This window comes from Eulemur rufifrons, chromosome 16 (genome assembly GCF_041146395.1).
Source record: "Eulemur rufifrons isolate Redbay chromosome 16, OSU_ERuf_1, whole genome shotgun sequence".
Classification (NCBI taxonomy): domain Eukaryota; kingdom Metazoa; phylum Chordata; class Mammalia; order Primates; family Lemuridae; genus Eulemur; species Eulemur rufifrons.
The window spans coordinates 12,905,698-12,923,365 of record NC_090998.1 but is presented as its reverse complement, the minus strand read 5'-3'; the positions used below and the strand labels follow the sequence as shown (position 1 = coordinate 12,923,365).

At 44.0% G+C, this 17,668-nt stretch overlaps 1 protein-coding gene across 1 annotated transcript in view; it reads right to left on the bottom strand.

The window, feature by feature from the left end:
• FAM234B (family with sequence similarity 234 member B) overlaps window positions 1-17,439 on the bottom strand; it is a 35,250-nt gene extending 17,811 nt beyond the window's left edge. Inside the window, exons 1-4 of the mRNA XM_069489754.1 lie at window positions 17,403-17,439; window positions 6,335-6,733; window positions 4,108-4,206; window positions 491-679 (exon numbers count right to left, since the gene is read on the bottom strand). Of these exons, the coding sequence (XP_069345855.1) occupies window positions 491-679; window positions 4,108-4,206; window positions 6,335-6,733; window positions 17,403-17,439 (724 nt within the window). The remainder of the gene's footprint in view (window positions 1-490; window positions 680-4,107; window positions 4,207-6,334; window positions 6,734-17,402) is intronic.
• Between the last annotated feature and the right edge of the window lie 229 nt (window positions 17,440-17,668).

Here is a 17,668-nt window from a genome sequence, read left to right as displayed (position 1 = left end):
ACATTTTAGGTTCTGTAAGGAGCCTTCCTTATAGTTCTTTTTCATTCCTTTTGTCATGTATGTCTGAATGCAATAAGAAGCTAAAAGGCCAAATCAGTAAGCCTCAACAAAGCTCAATTTCTTCACTGTCATATTTTTATTTAATAAATAGCTAATGTCCAAGTTTAATATATATGAACTCATGTATATTAAATATGAAGAGACAGAGCTCACTTGTCTTTTGTACAAAGAACAGAATAGGGAGACTATTTACACACCCAAGGCCCCAGGGTAGTTTCTGTTTGGATAACTCAGTTCATCCCCATCCTATCACCAAGCAGGTTTGAACCATGGATCTATTTATTCAATATTTCCCTTAATAACCACCTTCCAGAGCAGTAAATCAGACTCTCTACCATGTGAGAGTAGAAAGTTCCCTTCCCTGCTGGGTTGTTCTAATCCAAATCATGGCTCACAGGAGCAAAGCCCTTTTGTGGTCCGTGGTCTCTACCTGACGTTGCATTGAATGCGCTGAGCACTTTGTGAGTTCCTGTCACCAGACAGACGGTCCCAGTCGAACCTCTTGGCACCAGGTCCAAACATGTGATATCTCGGGCCTCCTCGGGGAGGGGACTCGACCACAGTGTGCTGCCATTCATCCCCGAAAGGCACACAAGATTAGCAGCTGGTCCTGAGACACCTAAAAGCACACGAGAAAGATAAGAAAGGAGGGCAGGCAGAGGAGATAAGAGGCAGAGCTGAGCAGGAGCCCAGAAAACCAAATGTGGATGGTGGTAAGGCAGCAACACACACTCGTGTAACCAGCTCCCGCCCACGTTTCTGGCAACAGGGTCTGAACACAGAGTGCCTGTCATTCCTGCTCAACACGCTTCTCATGTAAGACAAGAGCTGTGGCCTCCTCGACTGCCTCAAACACATCTCCACTTCTGCACCTTTCCTAACACTTCTGCTTACACATCTGCCGCCTCAGCCTCTACTAAATAGTGACATCCTTAAGGAGAAAGACTATCTCCCTAATCTCTGCATCCTCAGTGCCTGGCAAAGTGTCTTGCACCTACGGCAACTGACTGTTTCCCTGAGAAAAGACAAGAGCAAAATCAAGAATACAAAAGAGTAGTCATCAAGAACAAAAACCAGAAGGTAGAAGTATGCTTGAAAAAAGGAGACTGATCTAGTATTTGTGCAGAGCAGGGAGCAAAATACCTGAATTTTAATCATCATTAGCAAATGCTCCCTGAGAGCAGAAAAAGAATATTTTTTAAAAATAACCTGAAGATTACATGTAGCAATGATCAGTAGGTCCTGCTGGTCCAGAGTTCCACGGAATCAGTTGATTTGGCTCCCATCAGGAAAGAATACTTGGGAAGACGTAATACCTAGATCCAGGGATAGCTGGTAAGGGATTAGAGTAGCCATCTCTGTAGTAAATAAGCCTTTACGTCACTTGATTCACATGTCAGAATCACAAACTTCTCTCTTGCCAGTTTTACATTCACTTTCAGGACAGGGACACTCTGACTCATCTCACATACTTTCCACTTCCAGCAACAACTAATACAGATAAGGAAATGGAAGTTTCAGAGCTTCCTTCTACCTATTCTTCAGTATTACTGATTAAATATGCGACCTAAAAACAAGTGACAAACTGTGGCTCACCATTCCAGACCCACTGCCAGAAGTAGATACCTATGACCAACAGTGCTAACATGTAAACTTCCAGACTTCTCCAGGATGCTGTGGGCAATATCCTCTGCTGTTCTTCTTCCTCAAGGACCCTAGCCACTCTGTATCAATGCTCAGACTCTTTTTTCCTGGGTGGCAATGCGTTAACCACGACTCTCTGAGGCAGAGGCCCCGCCTGCTCAGCCCTGGTGTATAACCAGCCCCACTCTAGAGAAGGTGCACAGTGCCCGCCACGCAGCCGGCATTCGATGGACAGTTGTTGAAAGAACAGAGGAAAAAGCCAACAGACAAATAAAAACCTCAATCCCTCTCATGTCCAGTGGCACAGAGCTCTGTGGGTTATGGGCACGGCAGTTTGGCATGAGGGTTAGGGACGTACCAAGTTCCTTAACCTCAGTACGTCTCAACTCCCTCATCTGCAAAAGGGAGATGGTAATATTAGCCTACCTTTAGGACTGTGTTGGGGATAAAGTGGGCCTACCTTTAGGACTGTGTTGGGGATAAAGTGGGCCTACCTTTAGGACTGTGTTGGGGATAAAGTGGTTCATATATGTGCTGTGTTGACCACAGTGCATGGCACATAGAAAGCACCATATGTTAGCTGTATTCTTGTTTTCACAATCTGTGGCCAACTCAGGCTGGTCCCTATTGTGTCCAAGCCCACGGCCTTACCATTATGAGTCTTGATATGCAGCAAACCATGTAAGATACCAAATGACTAAAAACATCTCTACATCTAAAAGTGGATGGGGGAAATTTTTACTTCAAAAGTCATAGGCAGGAAAAAATGTAAATTAAGTTTCAATTACGTGAAAATCTACTGCTAGGCTAGAGATTCTCTGTGTAACAGATCGCTGCCCAGACTGCTTCTACATCTCACCCAGGCTCAGAAAGTCATTTCTAATGTCAAAGAGATGTGCAATTTAGGATTCTCTAAAACATACCTAGGCCCCAGGGCCTAAGTGACTTATAATAAAAAGTAGTTACCAGGGCATCTTCAGCCTCAAACTAGAGTCCCTGTACCAGCTTCAGACTGCAGTGCGACTCAACTTTAGTGGAGGCTGTAGGACATACTAAAAGCCCCTGTGTACCTGTGCTAAAAATGGAACAATTTTTGTCTTTTTTTTTTTTTTTTTTTTTTTTTTTTTGCAGTTGACATGTGTAACAGCTGGGCTTCTAGAAACAGCAGCCTCAACTAGGGTTAGTTGTGGAAGGTTTAATAAGGAGACCATTTACAAAGATGTGGCCAGGGTGTAGGGACACCACACGTGATAGAACAGTCCCCCAGAACTGGTACTGCTTCCAGGCCCAAAGAGACAAGAGGAGAAAGCAATCACTGGGATGTAGAAAAAGAAAGTCCTCTAAGAGGGCCACCTTGAAAGGAGCTGTGACCCGTGGTCAAGGGTGTAGCCACCCTGCAGTGACCCCAGCGGGGAGGGAGCCGGGGGAATAAATACCCTCCTCGAACTCTATCCCCTCCAGTTCCTCGCCTGTGCCCCCCCCGCCCCCGTGGGCCAAGCCCAGTAGGAGGATGGCCAGCAGGCCAGGGGGCTGTGACCTCATCCACACAGGCCAGCCTCCCAGCGCAGACAGCAGGATGGAGGGCAGACCTGGAAGAGTAAACTGCAGGGGGAATGGAAGACCCTGGCCAACAGGTGCGTATGCAAAGATGTGTACAAAACACATGGACAGGCGTTTTCTGCCAGGAGTGGGTGGGTAGGATAGAGTCAACATTCATTACAGGCCGGGCGCGGTGGCTCACGCCTGTAATCCTAGCACTCTGGGAGGCCGAGGCGGGAGGATCGCTCGAGGTCAGGAGTTCAAGACCAGCCTGAGCAAGAGTGAGACCCCCCGTCTCTACTAAAGACAGAAAGAAATTATATGGACAACTAAAAATATATATAGAAAAAATTAGCCAGGCATGGTGGCACATGCCTGTAGTCCCAGCTACTCAGGAGGCTGAGTCAGGAGGATCGCTTGAGCCCAGGAGTTTGAGGTTGCTGTGAGTAGGCTGATGCCACAGCACTCACTCTACCCCGGGCAACAAAGCAAGACTCTTGTTTCAAAAAAAAAAAAGACAACATTCATTATAATCAAAGAGGCAGTGGAAAACTGGGAGAAAAGTCATAAAACCTAAGTACTAAAAATGTTCACTACAGGCGTGCGGGCAAGTCACTTCCTCTCTGGATCCCAGTTTCTTCACCGGCCTGGGCAACCACTGAAAGTTCTCTCCAGCTGTAACTCTGCTTCTTGGACCGAGCTTTATCTACATGCAGGAACTTTCTGATCAGGCTTATCGTGTATGACAGATCCATGGGAACTTTCTGTCTACTGCGGACCCCTCTGCAGTGCCCCTTGGGAGACACTCTGATGCCTCCTAGCTGACAGCCCCCCGGAGCAGCCTTGCGAAGACACGCCTCTTACCTACGGCGCTCCCATTCCTCGAGGTCACAAAGGAGAGAAGCACGTCACGCAGGCCGTCTCCATTCACGTCAGCCAGTTCCAATGGAGACAAGTCCCCACCTGCCAGATACATTAAAAAATCAAAAAGGTCCTGAGTGAGTGACCACAAACCAGTTCTCTGCTGCCAGTACCTCCACAGACATCGGGCAGACTTCCGGTTCCTCGATGAGACGGAGCAGACACGCTCCTCCCTATTCCTCCCGCTGAGTACATCTAAGCACCCTGGACATTACACATAAACCAACGTAAGACAACTCTTATGGAGAGAAGAAGGCAGGCCAGCTAGCAATGACAAGGTGATGAGTCCCCTGGGTTTTCTTTTGGCCTCACACATCCCAAACGGGCTGTTGGAGAAGCCAACACCGCAGGTGCAGACAAAAGAGCCCCAAGAATAGCTGGCTTCCCTAGCCAGAGGCCCCAGGAAAGGGCGACCCTAGCAAGACAGAAAAGTTTTAGATAATAAACTGCAGATAAAACCATGGCCCCGGCCCCACCCCCACCCCCATAGCAAGGCTGAATGGGGAGCCTAGAGTTCCACCCTCTGCTGGCTGTAACAAGGCACCACCCGACCATCACCACTGCCACCACCAGGGTCATGTCAGAGAAGGCCAGGTAGGGGCCAGGACTAAGTAAGGCCCTCCGCACACAAGGGAAGACTATAGTTCCACGCCTGTCCCTCCTTCCCACGAGGATGGAGTCAACAGGGGCCAGTGGGGAGCCTGGGCTTCCATCTCCCATCCGCCCAACAGTGTGGAGTCAGAGGATGCCTGCCAAATTAGGAGAGAATTTACATATCACTAGCAGAAGTGTAAACTGGTACAACCACTTTGGAAAATAATTTAACATAAACTAGTAAGAATGAACACACACACACACCCTATAATCCAGCAATTTTACACTTGGGTTTATGCCTTAGAGACATTCTTATACATTGCATCAGGAAACATGTACAAAAATGTTCTTAACAGCATCATTTGGAAAAAAAAAAAAAAGACTGGAAGCCACTTAAATGTTTACTAACAGTAAAATGGATAAATAACTTATAGGATATTCATACCATGAAAAGTTAGACAGCAGTGAAAATGAATAAACTCCAGGCTACACACATGGATATGGATGAACCTCAAAAATATTTTTTCAAAAAAATCACGTTGAGCAAAAAAGCAGGTCACAGAAAACTACATGATAACATATATGTAAAATTCAGAAACAGGCAAAATTAATGAATATATAGTTTAGGAATATATATTGATATGGTAAAAACTAAAGAAAAGTAAGGGAATAATCAATGCAGAATTTAGGATGGCAGAACCCTTTGGTGGGTGAGGAGGGACACGTAAGAGATTGCAAAGGTCTCAATAATGTTCTATTTCTTAAGCTGGGTGGTAGATATACCAACAATTTTGTTACTAACCTTTACACTGTAAGTAAATATTACATATGTAAATTAAATTTGTCTTAAGAGAAACTATAGATGAGAACACAGAACTCATCAAAAACAAACTCAGCTGTGATCAGAGAGGTGGCAGGGATAAACATTTCCAGGTCACAATGATGCACGGGGTCCTGGGAGCCTACAAGAGACAGGACTACTCCACACAGGTGGGATATAACCCCCATGGCAGAGCAAGAGCTTCTGAAGAAATCTGCTCCAAAAGGTGACACAATAGCTGGAAGTAATCACACAGCACCACTCTTAACCACTAGGTGCAGGAGAGAAAAGACAGCCACTATCTTTTACGTGAAATGAAATTACCATCTTAGAATGTAAATTGGGTCAGGCCTCTATAACCAACAAATGCCTGAGGCTTCCTACAGGAGCCCCAGCCCCAGGTGAGGCCAGGCCTGGAGCCTTGCTTTTCTCTAAATAGCCCTGTCTGCAGCTTTGCTTTGCCCTCATACGCTGCTGGCTCCACAGCAGGACCACCCAGCAAACCAATGCCCTGTCCTACCTAGGTCTAACAAAGACCAGTCCACAGACATAACAAAGTAATGATTCCCAAGTTTTTGGAGGGGTATCAATCCATCTTTTTGTTTTATTTCAAATCCTAACCTCCTGACCACTTCCACACATGGGGGGAAATGCTCTATGACACACATTAGTTCCTCAGACGTGAAGGAAAATGTCAAGGTAATCAGATATAACGTGAAGTCTGACAGAATTAGGGCTGTAAATTCTGTGACTCACCTCGCTGGGAGCCCAGGTGGCGGCTCCAGGTGCTGTGCAGATCTCTGGGAGGACAGGGGATCAGGAAAGCACACAGGAGCACCAGGATCATCGAGATCCCCAGAGTCAGCAGGAAGACAGATGTGCGCACATAGGACACCAGGGAAGAGGTCGCCTTCTGCTCCAGGCCTCCGGGGGGTTCCGAGGGGTACCCCTCCGTGGTGACTTCCGAAAGGTGTGGCTTTGCAGCCCCTGCGGCCTCGGCATCCGAGTCGGGCTCTGGCGCCTCTCCCAGAGGACTCTTCCCATTTTTGAGCCCTCCGTTCTTCTGCTGCAAGTTGAGCACAAGGTCATCTTCGCTCTCATCGCTGTCAGCCTGGGTGAGGGGATCATACTCCCCCAAGTCAGGGCTCTTCTTCCCTGAAAAGACAGAAAGATAAGAGAGTCAAGGAGAAACAGGAAGGAGAAACCCTCACCAAAGACACGGCAACTATGAACACCTAGGAGAATGCACAGAAAACAAAACCAAAAAAACCTAAGCTTACATCAGGTCTGGACCTTGGTGGCAATCTGTAAACAGACACCAGCTAAGGCGGGAGGGGAGGAATGGGGGAAAAAGAAAAGCATAGTGTTCCAGGATTACTGCCTTCACGAGTTTAAGAAAATGGAAAAGTTGACAGAGAAATTAGCAAATTTCAAATACCTTTAGTTTAAAAAAATAAAAAAAGCGGTCTCAATTTGCTTGAATCTCACTAATGAAAAAGTCCACAGCACTGCTAAATTTGACTGGCTTAAAAAAGATAAAAAAGAAAAAAAAAAAAAGAAAAAGTCCACAGCTGCTGTGTCAACTCTCCATACCCCTAGCATGCATGTTGCCTTAGAGTTTCTTAGATCTGTGATGTCCTAATCTTTCCTGGTAAACTTTTAGAACAATTCCCTGTATACTTCTCATAATCCAGTATTTATGGCTTCCCAATTGTTTCTATGGAAACAACTTAGAAAGCTGAACATGAAATGTCATTTGGAGATGTCATACTACAATCTCACTTCTGAGAACTGTCCTGTGATTCGAATGCCCTTTCTGTACGTCTTTCTGTAAACGGTGTTTACCTTTAAAACTGCTATTCTGAGCACATATTCTGGGAGGGGTGGAAATCTAGCAGGAATGCAGAGGCAGCGGACTTGTCTTGAAGCTGCTTTGCACAGCAAGCACCCTGTTTTTACTTAGATTGTAATGCTGCTTTGGGGTGGCTGACAGGTAGAAATTATAGCAGGGCCTAGGCACACCTCCTCCCTGCCAATGACTGAATGATTTTATGCCTTTATTTCATGCTATGACCAAGTAAAAACCAAGGAAAAGTTTATTTTTTTGGAAATTATCTGGTAAGCTGTTACTAACATAAACTATATTATTAAATCTTTTGTTCAGAATATACAAAAGAAAACATAACCCAGCTAATTAAAAAGGGAAAAAGAAGAATTTTCAATGCTAATCTCTGCCTCTAGGTCACTATGGTCATGGTGGTATCAGTTTGCTTAATTCATGAAATGAAGCAATGAAACACTATATGGAGGCCAAATATGAGAAGTAAAAGCTTTAATATAAAGATTAGTATTTGGTGCACAGAAAATCAATAAGTGTTTGATTAAAAAATGAGCATTCCATTATTTTTTTAACATTAAGTACCTTCCAAAAAAACACAGAAGATATTGAGTAATCTGGCATCCTAGTAACTAGAAAGTTCTATCTATTTTCATTTTCAAAGTTATTTACTTTGTCCAATACATACTGGATTATATTTATAAGGGCACAAATTATAAAAAAAGTTGTAAGTTTCACTTATTAGGAACTTACTTCAAAATAGTACGTCCAGGATATGCCACAGGGTCAGTACAGGTTCAGGCTAGTCTCTTACCATTTATATTTCCCCTCTATGAACAAATTAATTTATTAATTAGGGCATCCGTTCCCTTACCATGCCAAATATAATAACTCTCTATATAATAATTTGCAAACAGAGTCCTGGGTTGTTACGATAATATTAACTAATACTTTTTAAAGTAGTTGTTTGTTTTTGTTTTGGGGGCTAAAATATGCCTGACATTGTAAACAAAATCTGGTATACACATACCATGGAATATTTTATTCAGCCCTAAAAAGGAAGGAAATTCTGACACATGCTACAACATGGATGAACCTTGAGGACATTGTGCTAAGTGAAATAAGCCAGTCACAAAAAGACAACAACTACTGTGTAATTCTACTTAAAGGAATTATCTGGAGTAGTCAAATTCACAGAAACAAAGTAGAACGGTGGTTGCCCGGGTTGGGGGAAATGGTGAATTGTTACTCAATGAGCACAGAGTTTCAGTTTTATAAGATGAAAAAGTTCTGGAGATTGGTTGCACAATGTAGATATACTTAATACTCAATGGTACACTTAAAAATGATTAAAATGGGCTGGGCATGGTGGCTCACGCCTGTAATCCTAGCACTCTGGGAGGCAGAGGTGGGAGGATTGCTTGAGGTCAGGAGTTCAAGATCAGCCTGAGCAAGAGCAAGACCCTGTCTCTACAAAAAAACAGAAAAATTAGCTGGGCACGGTGGCACATGCCTGTAGTCCCAGCTACGCAGGAGGCTGACGCAACAGGGTAGCTTGAGCCCAGGACTTTGAGGTTGCAGTGAGCTATGATCATGCCACAGCACTCCAGCCCCAGCAACAGAGCAAGACTCTGTCTCAAAAAAAAAAAAAAAAAAGATTAAGATGGTAAATTTTATGGCATGTATATTTTACCACAATTTTAATTTTTTTAAAAAAGAATATACCTGACAAAAAGGAAAACATACATAGAATCCCTAAATCTCAGAATTGGAAGAAACTTTAAAGATCGCATATACCACCCCTAACGTTATTCCAAACTTGCAAATACCCACCAACCAGTTCTTTAGCATATAAACGAACATAACCATTATTAGGGAATCCACTGGCCTCCAATCTAGAAAATTATTCTTTACACTGATTCAAGAATCTATTTCTGGGTAGTGGCCAATTATCTGTCCTAGTTTTACTTTCTGGGATCCCTCTTCCGCACGCAAGTCCTTCAAATACTTGAAGGTACAATCGTAAGAGACATATAATATGGTATTTCAGAGCTCAGGTCTTCACAGTCAGATAAACATCAAGTCAAATCTATCAACATCAATCTATCTCTGTGGGACCTCACATTTCTTTATTGAGCCTCAGTTTCCCTATTTATGAAATGGCATATTGTTTGTACGTCATATGGTTATGAGGATTACATATGTAAGGTTCTTAGTGCCTGACTTATATATAGTCACACTCAATACATTCTAGCTTCTATTACTACCATTACCACCACTGTTGTTGGCATTCTATCTCCCACCTGCCCTCCCCCAGTCCTCATCTCCACTTTAAAAATCTCCACCTCTTTCAACCAATTACTTTAAGAAGCATTGTTTCAGGTTTCCTCAATATCCTGGTCACTCTCCTCTGGACACAATGTGATACGTCAGTGCATTTTAAAGTATGGTTCCAGGAACTGGATACAATCCCCCGGTGCATGTGACCAGAGAAGGAGAGAGCAAAACTGTGTCCTACTGAGCCCAGACAGCAAACTACAATTGAATTATTGTAACCTAAGATCTTGATAGCATTCTTGGCAGTCACATCACGTCACCTACTTATTCAACTGAAACTCCCAAGCATTTTTAACATGTACTTGAGCCATCCTATAATTGTACAATTGGATTTTTAGCACTAAGTAAAAAATTTAGCATCGATATCTACTTAATTCAATCCTGCTAGTCAGTTTCCACCTTGTAACAAACATTTCAGCCTAAAACCGTTAGGACAACTAGTAATACATTTTGCCCTTTTTCAGACCTTTACCTCTGTTACAAAACAGCACCTTTGCCAAAGTGAAATCATTAATAAAATACTAACGAAACAGTTTAAAGAAACTTCATTTTTATCATATCATATACTATCACAGGCAAGAAAGAAAAGAACTTGGCTGCATATATTACAGAAACTTATAAAAATCTTCAAGAAATGTATAAAAATAATTTGCAAGCATTCTTTGGGGGAAAAAAAGCTGCTGTTGAATTGGTCCTTTTAGCAAGATTACATGCTTCTAGTTAATGATGGCAAAAGTAGGAATTTCTGTCAAACTCTCTTCCCTAAAACCAAGAAAAACAAGTAGAAAGAAATAAAAATAGAAAACAAAATAGGAAACAGCCACATTTCCAAACCATAATTTATGAGCAATTGTAGCCAAATGCAGTGGTTCTTGCATCCAACTGAAGCAGCACAGCAGCAGCAGGCACAAGCATCTTGCAGATCTTCAGCAATGAGCAAAGTTCACAGAATTAATCACGCTGACAACAATAGTGAGGAGGAGGAGGAGGATGAGAGCTGGGAATTTCCGGCGTGCCCACTAGCCCAGGCACTGGGCCAAGCATTTTACATGCTTTAATTCATTTAATCCTCACAACAATCCTATTAGCCCAATTTTATCAATAAGAAAACTAAAATAGAGAAAAGAAAGTTGCCTAAGATCACAGAGCTAGCAAGAAGAAAAGCCAGGATTCAAACCCAGGCATTTGACTACAGAGTCCACTTGCTGTTCTAACTAACAAGTTATTACCTCCTTGTTCTACAAATGTATAGCCAACTCAGTAATTTCTTGCATGGAAAGACAAAGTCTCGGGTCACAAGAGCACCAAAAAGCCCCATTCAATACCACACAGTCAAAGGGGAGGTGAGATTGAATGAGAAAAAGTACCAGCTATCTTTACAAGAGCAAGCTGTCGGTATGGCAGCCAGAAAAGGAACTATAGGCACAATGAGTTCCGAAGAGGCTGATTTTTTTTGATACACTGGGCCAGTCAGGAGACAGAAACCAAATAGTAGTTCAATGAGGACAATTTTAATACAAAAAAATGATAAGCAATGATAGTGTTCAGCAAGTGTTACAGCGCGTGGTCCCGAGGACAAACCGAGCAGCACACGGAGAGTCGGAGAATCAAGGTTTATTCACCAGTGGGCTCAGAGGGGTCTCACCACCAAATACTGAGCCCCTTCTACCCGATTTTTCCCATTTTTATTAAGTTGGGGTGGTCCGAGGGGTGGGGTCTCAGGTGGCTAAGGTAATAGGTTAGTTGATGTGTCAGGTAATAGGTTTAGTGTTATGCTGATGCGCCAGGTAATAGACTAGTTGATGGGCCAGGTAATAGGTTAGTATTATGCTGATGTGGGTCTTCTGTGAGGGTTGGGGGTCTCAGGTGGCTGATGCTCCACCAAGTAATAGATGGGAGTTTTCCTTATCAATAGGAAAATAGATATGAAGATGGGACGAGAACTAAAAGGAACCCTACGACTGGGACAGTATCCAAGGTAGGAGAAACTCAGCCTTTAAAAGGACCCAGATTGACTATCACAGATCAGGCAGCAAAGGTGAATCTGGAATTCATGGGCAATAATTGATAACTGGTAAAACAAACACAGAGAAGTAAATGCAAATCAGCACTCTAAAGCCCTGTGACAAATCCACTGCCTCCTCCTAGCCAGGAAAGAGATATGCATGAAGGAACAGCACCAGTGGGAAAGCGATCTAACAGGCCTAGATTAAATTCTAGCTTCCAACTGCCCTAGCTCACTCCCCTGGCAATAGCTAGCTGTAAAACAACTGCCCCATTTAAATATAAGTAACAATCAGAAAGGAACCATCATTACTACTCATTCCTCGAAATAATACAAAGTTCTTCAAACATTCAAAAAAGAAGTTACAATGAAACATAGTAAACAAAATCAGCTAAAGAACAAATGCTGGACAAATCATACCATGAGATGGAAGCAACAATGAACAGACACTTCACCATGGAGTCCAAGAAATTCAAGAAAATAGTCTTCTCTGAAATAAGGGCTCAAGAAATGAGGGGAAGAAACTAATAAAATAATTTTTTAGAAAAGAAATCCTATTGGAATCAGCAAAAAGAATAACATTGCTGAAAACACAGAGACAAAAAGGACAGACTAGTGAAAATTAAGTGAAATGAAATGGAAATAAAAAGGGCTGGCAGTTCTGAGAGCTTACTATATATACTCTTTCAAGCCCATTTAATGTTTGCCTCAGTAAATCTTCAAAACAGGCCGGGCGCGGTGGCTCACGCCTGTAATCCTAGCACTCTGGGAGGCCGAGGCGGGTGGATCGCTCGAGGTCAGGAGTTCGAGACCAGCCTGAGCAAGAGCGAGACCCCGTCTCTACTAAAAATAGAAAGAAATTATATGGACAACTAAAATATATATATACAAAAAATTAGCCGGGCATGGTGGTGCATGCCTGTAGTCCCAGCTACTCGGGAGGCTGAGGCAGTAGGATCGCTTAAGCCCAGGAGTTTGAGGTTGCTGTGAGCTAGACTGACGCCACGGCACTCACTCTAGCCCGGGCAACAGAGCGAGACTCTGTCTCAAAAAAAAAAAAAAAAAAAAAAATCTTCAAAACAACTCTTTGAGGCAGACATATTATCATCTTCATTTTCGAAACAAGCAAGCTACGGCTTGGAAGTTCCAGCAACTGGCCAATAGTTACACAGAGAGTGACATGCAAGGATTCAAACTCAGTCTGGCTCCAAAGTCTGTATGTATGTGCCTCCCATGGAAAAGATCAAGGCTTTAAAAAGGACTAGAAACCAAGTGACAGATATCAAGAACAAAGGTGAGGCCAGGCGCGGTGGCTCACATCTGTAATCCCAGCACTCTGGGAGACCGAGGCGGGAGGATCACTCGAGGTCAGGAGTTCGAGACCAGCCCGAGCAAGAGCAAGACCCCACCTCTACTAAAAATAGAAAGAAATGATCTGGACAGCTAAAAATATATATAGATAAAAATTAGCCGGGCATGGTGGCGCATGCCTGTAGTCCCAGCTACTCAAGAGGCTGAGGCACAAGGATTGCTTAAGGCCAGGAGTTTGAGGTTGCTGTGAGCTTGATGCCACGGCACTCTAGCCCGGGCAATAGAGCGAGACTCTATCTCAAAAAAAAAAAAAAAAGAACAAAGGTGAGCTAATATATGCATAACCAAAGAGAACTGAAGAGAAAAGGGAACCAAAAACAATATTTAAAAGAGATGCAGAAAAAGTTCCTACAATAAAGCAAAAGCTAACACTGCAGAATAATGGGTACACAGAGTCCCAGGAAAAACTGATAGAGAATGATCAATACTGGAATATATCCAGTACAGGCACTGGACTTCAAGGACAAAGAAGGAATTCTATGAGCAGCCAGGCCAAAAGAAAAAGAATCCCATCACTAATGGTGGGAACAAAACTCAGGCTGACTTGTTCACAGTAACATATAATATTCAAAGACAATGGAGCAATATCTAAAAAGTCCTCCAAGAAAGAACATGTGGTGTGAAACCCAAGGACTGATCTGGCCATAGTATCTTGGAAGTATAAAGTCAAGCATGCAAGAACTCAGAGCCATCATACTCCTGTGCCTTTCTTTAAATCATAGAAGATTAGGGCCAGTTCTTGACCAACATTTTGAGAATAAATAAATACTTTTACACTAATACATATTTTTTCAGATAATGCAAAAACAAACCTCAGCTTAATTATTATAGACTGCAAGTTTTGATTAGAGAAATCCTAAATAACATTTTTTTTCCTATCTATTCACAGAAAGACAACAAGAAGAGAGTGAAATATGAAGAAGTCTACCAACTTGCCTTAAGTCATACTCAGGCTGAGGAGCTAGACACCAAATCCATGCTTCTAAGCTTGGGGCACTCAGCACCCACTCTCTTCCCTGCCACTTTCAGCTGCCACCCAGATTTTTAATTAATGAAAAGTTTTCAAAGAATAAGGAAGAAGGCACCATTTCGTAATACATCAACATAAATGAGCTTTCCACAGCTATTACTTTTCCTCTTAGGAAGACTGAGGTTGCTGATTAAATGGCATTTCCAACACGGTATAGAGGAAACACAAATAGGAAAGTGATGCAATTATATCATCCCCAGATTTTTCCAGGAAAATATACTAAAACATATACTATACTATAGCATATACTATACACTGTACAACAACTAAAGGGAAATAACTCATATCATAGATCAGTTTATCCAGGGGCACATAATTACTCTAAGTTACACATCGTAAAACAAACTATAACAAATCATTGTGCTCTGATATCTCTTCAGTGTTTGACATTCAAACTTTAAAACAGCCTAAAAAACATAACCACAAGATAAGAAGTCCCACAGGCTTTATGAATGTCACATTGTCCTTCTGCTACTAATTAACCTCATTTTATGTACCTGAGCCAAATGTCTTGCCATGCTAAGCTTAGTGAAAGGGTTTGAGAAAAGAAAATACATTCCCAGCAACTGCGCTTTCATCACAAGGTTGCTGAGATCTGTCATCAGCTCACTATTACATCAGGCCTTCCTTCAGGTATCACATTCATAAATGATCATGGTGCTAATGATAGAAACAGCTAACACTGACTGATAATAATTCACATGTCAGAGATTAATAGACCTCTGTAGTCCATCCATCTCTTTTACTATTCCAAATAACCCTAGGTGGTAAATACATAGTCCAGTGTGTGCCATGCAGTGAATGTTCCATAATAATACTATTATTACAGATGAGTAACTAATCAGGTGAAGACTGGATTTGAATCCGAGCCTGACTCATCCTCTTAGCGACTGTTGTATTCTGCTCTCCTCACGCATGAAAATAGGGAGGCCGTTAACTAAAGGAACATGACACAGTAGTCCAAACAGGATAACAGTCTCACAGCCCCGGTTACAGAGTATTCAAAAAGAGCTATATGAAAGCAATACCTAACCTAATAGCTTACCTAATATAAAAGCTAAAAATTGTATTTGGGTGGAGAAGAGAAAGGGCAAGAGGGAGACAAGAAAAAAGTGCAAGTGAAAAAAACAAAACCCACAACACACAAAAGAACATATGCTTATTGTATCTGGGCCTAAAAAAGTATCAAGCGTACCTCACTGCTCAGGACCAAGCTGCCTTCCAAAAGGTCCAAGGACTGGGCTGTAGGAATCCTTTACCTATCTTATCAGCTGACCAAGTTACTACACCTGAATCCACCAGAGAGTAATAAAGTCACAGCCTCGGGACAAGACAACACAAAAGAGCTCAAGAGCAAGATTTTCGGCCGGGCGCAGTGGCTCACGCCTGTAATCCTAGCACTCTGGGAGGCCGAGGCGGGTGGATCGCTCAAGGTCAGGAGTTCGAGACCAGCCTGAGCGAGACCCCGTCTCTACTAAAAAAATAGAAAGACATTATATGGACAACTAAAAATCTATATAAAAAAAAAAAAAAATTAGCCGGGCATAGTGGCGCATGCCTGTAGTCCCAGCTACTTGGGAGGCTGAGGCAGTAGGATCGCTTAAGCCGAGGAGTCTGAGGTTGCTGTGAGCTAAGCTGACGCCACGGCACTCACTCTAGCCTGGGCAACAAAGTGAGACTCTGTCTCAACAACAAAAAAAAAAAAAAAAAAAAAGAGCAAGATTTTCTTGCATTCTCATCCTCAGAGAATAACAATAGCCTGTGCTGAAATAAAACAAGGACTCTAAAAGAAAAAAAAAAGAAAGAAAGAAAGCTAAATATGTCTGACAGTTCATTACTCCTTTGGGAGGATATCATTCAACATAAAGGACATACAAGGCCACTCTTTTCTAAGTAAATTAATCCTGCAGGTAAGGGGACATCTCTGCCATTTAATCCCAATGTTAAACACATATTCCAAGACAGTGTTTCTTCCAATGTTCTAATGGCCCATATGGGGGAAAAAAAATCTAAGGTCATGAAGTCTGGGGACAGGAATGCAAATGGATACCCAACCCAGTGTCATCAAAGGCAGGAGGCTTGTTTCAGTGTAGCAGACTGGAAACTCCCTGAGAACAAGGACCCTGCAGCAGTCCCCTGTAACCCATACTGGCTATCCACCCAACACCCAACTACCCCTTTCTAACCATGCCGATGAAAGCAACTGCTTTTCCTCTATTACAAGTTATCAGCAAACAAATGTTTATAGCTTAATGCTTAAACTTTACTTTGGTAGAGCCAAGCACCTTGCAGATCTTCAGCAATGAGCAGAGTTCACAGAATTAATTACGCTGACAACAATAGTGAGGCCCTAATGTTTAAAATTTACTTGGGCAGAATAAATATACTTCTATTAAAATAGCAAGTTTCTTACAGTCTCATTCTGGAGGTTTAAGAGACCAGAGGGGGGTGGGGGGGGCGGAACTTGGAGCTGCTGCCCAAAGTACTGAATCAGCTCTGGAAGTTGTCATCGCCACCAGAGCTTCCTTAAAGAATATTCCATACGTTATCTGCAACTTACAGGTGCCAAATCGTTTCTCATGCTCAGTCTCCACAGCCGGAGACTGACCAAGGGGAATCAAAAGCTATGGATCTAGCACTCTAAGACCCCTGACGTTCAAGGCCAGGCTTTCCCGATACTGTTTGTGTGACCTTGGACAATTCAATTAGCCAAATAACTCTCATTTTCCTCTTCTGTAAACTAGGAAGGGAAATTCCGGTCCCACCTGCCCCGCTGCGTCGCTGCTGTCATTAAGTGGCGAGGCCGCTCACTCTCCGTCCTGCTGCCCACTGCACCGCCCAGGTCCAGCCCCGGACAGAGGGAGCTGGAGTCCCCGCGGCGCTCGGGGAAGGATGCTCCCCTCGCCAGCCCTCCCGCTGAGACGGCGGCGACTCGCACTCTGACATTCACCGCCGTGGCAGCGCCCGCCGGCTCCCGGACACCTGGCCTGCACGCACGGTCCGTCCCCTCGAGACTCCCAGGTTCGCCAGCGACCCCTGCCCCGCTGGGCGCCCCTCCCGCCCCCCGGTGGAGCGCGGACCCCAGCCCGCGGGGGCTGCAGCCGCCTCGCCTCCAGGCGCCTGCAGCCCCGCTTGGGTTGCGGCCAGGCCCCGACCGGCCCCGACAGGCCTCGCCCCAGAGCCTGGCCTCCCGGTCTTCCCAGGCCCGGCGGGGCAGGGTGGGCGCGAGGCTGCGACTCCTTACCCGGGAGCTTGAGCGCCCTGGACAGCACGGTCGCCATGGTGGAGGTCCCGGTGCGCGTGCGCGCGCCCGCGTCCTGCCGGGAAGTGTAGTTCGGAGCGCACGGCGCTCGGGGCTGGGACCTGAGAAGGTGGGACCCGCCCGGGCGCGCAGCCGGGATAAGGCGACCTGATGCGGCAGCCACGCCCACGTGCGCGCTCTGCAGCCTCTTCTCCTGCCCTACCCTGGCCCTGGCAAGTCCTTCACCACTGAGTCTCGCTTGCCTCATC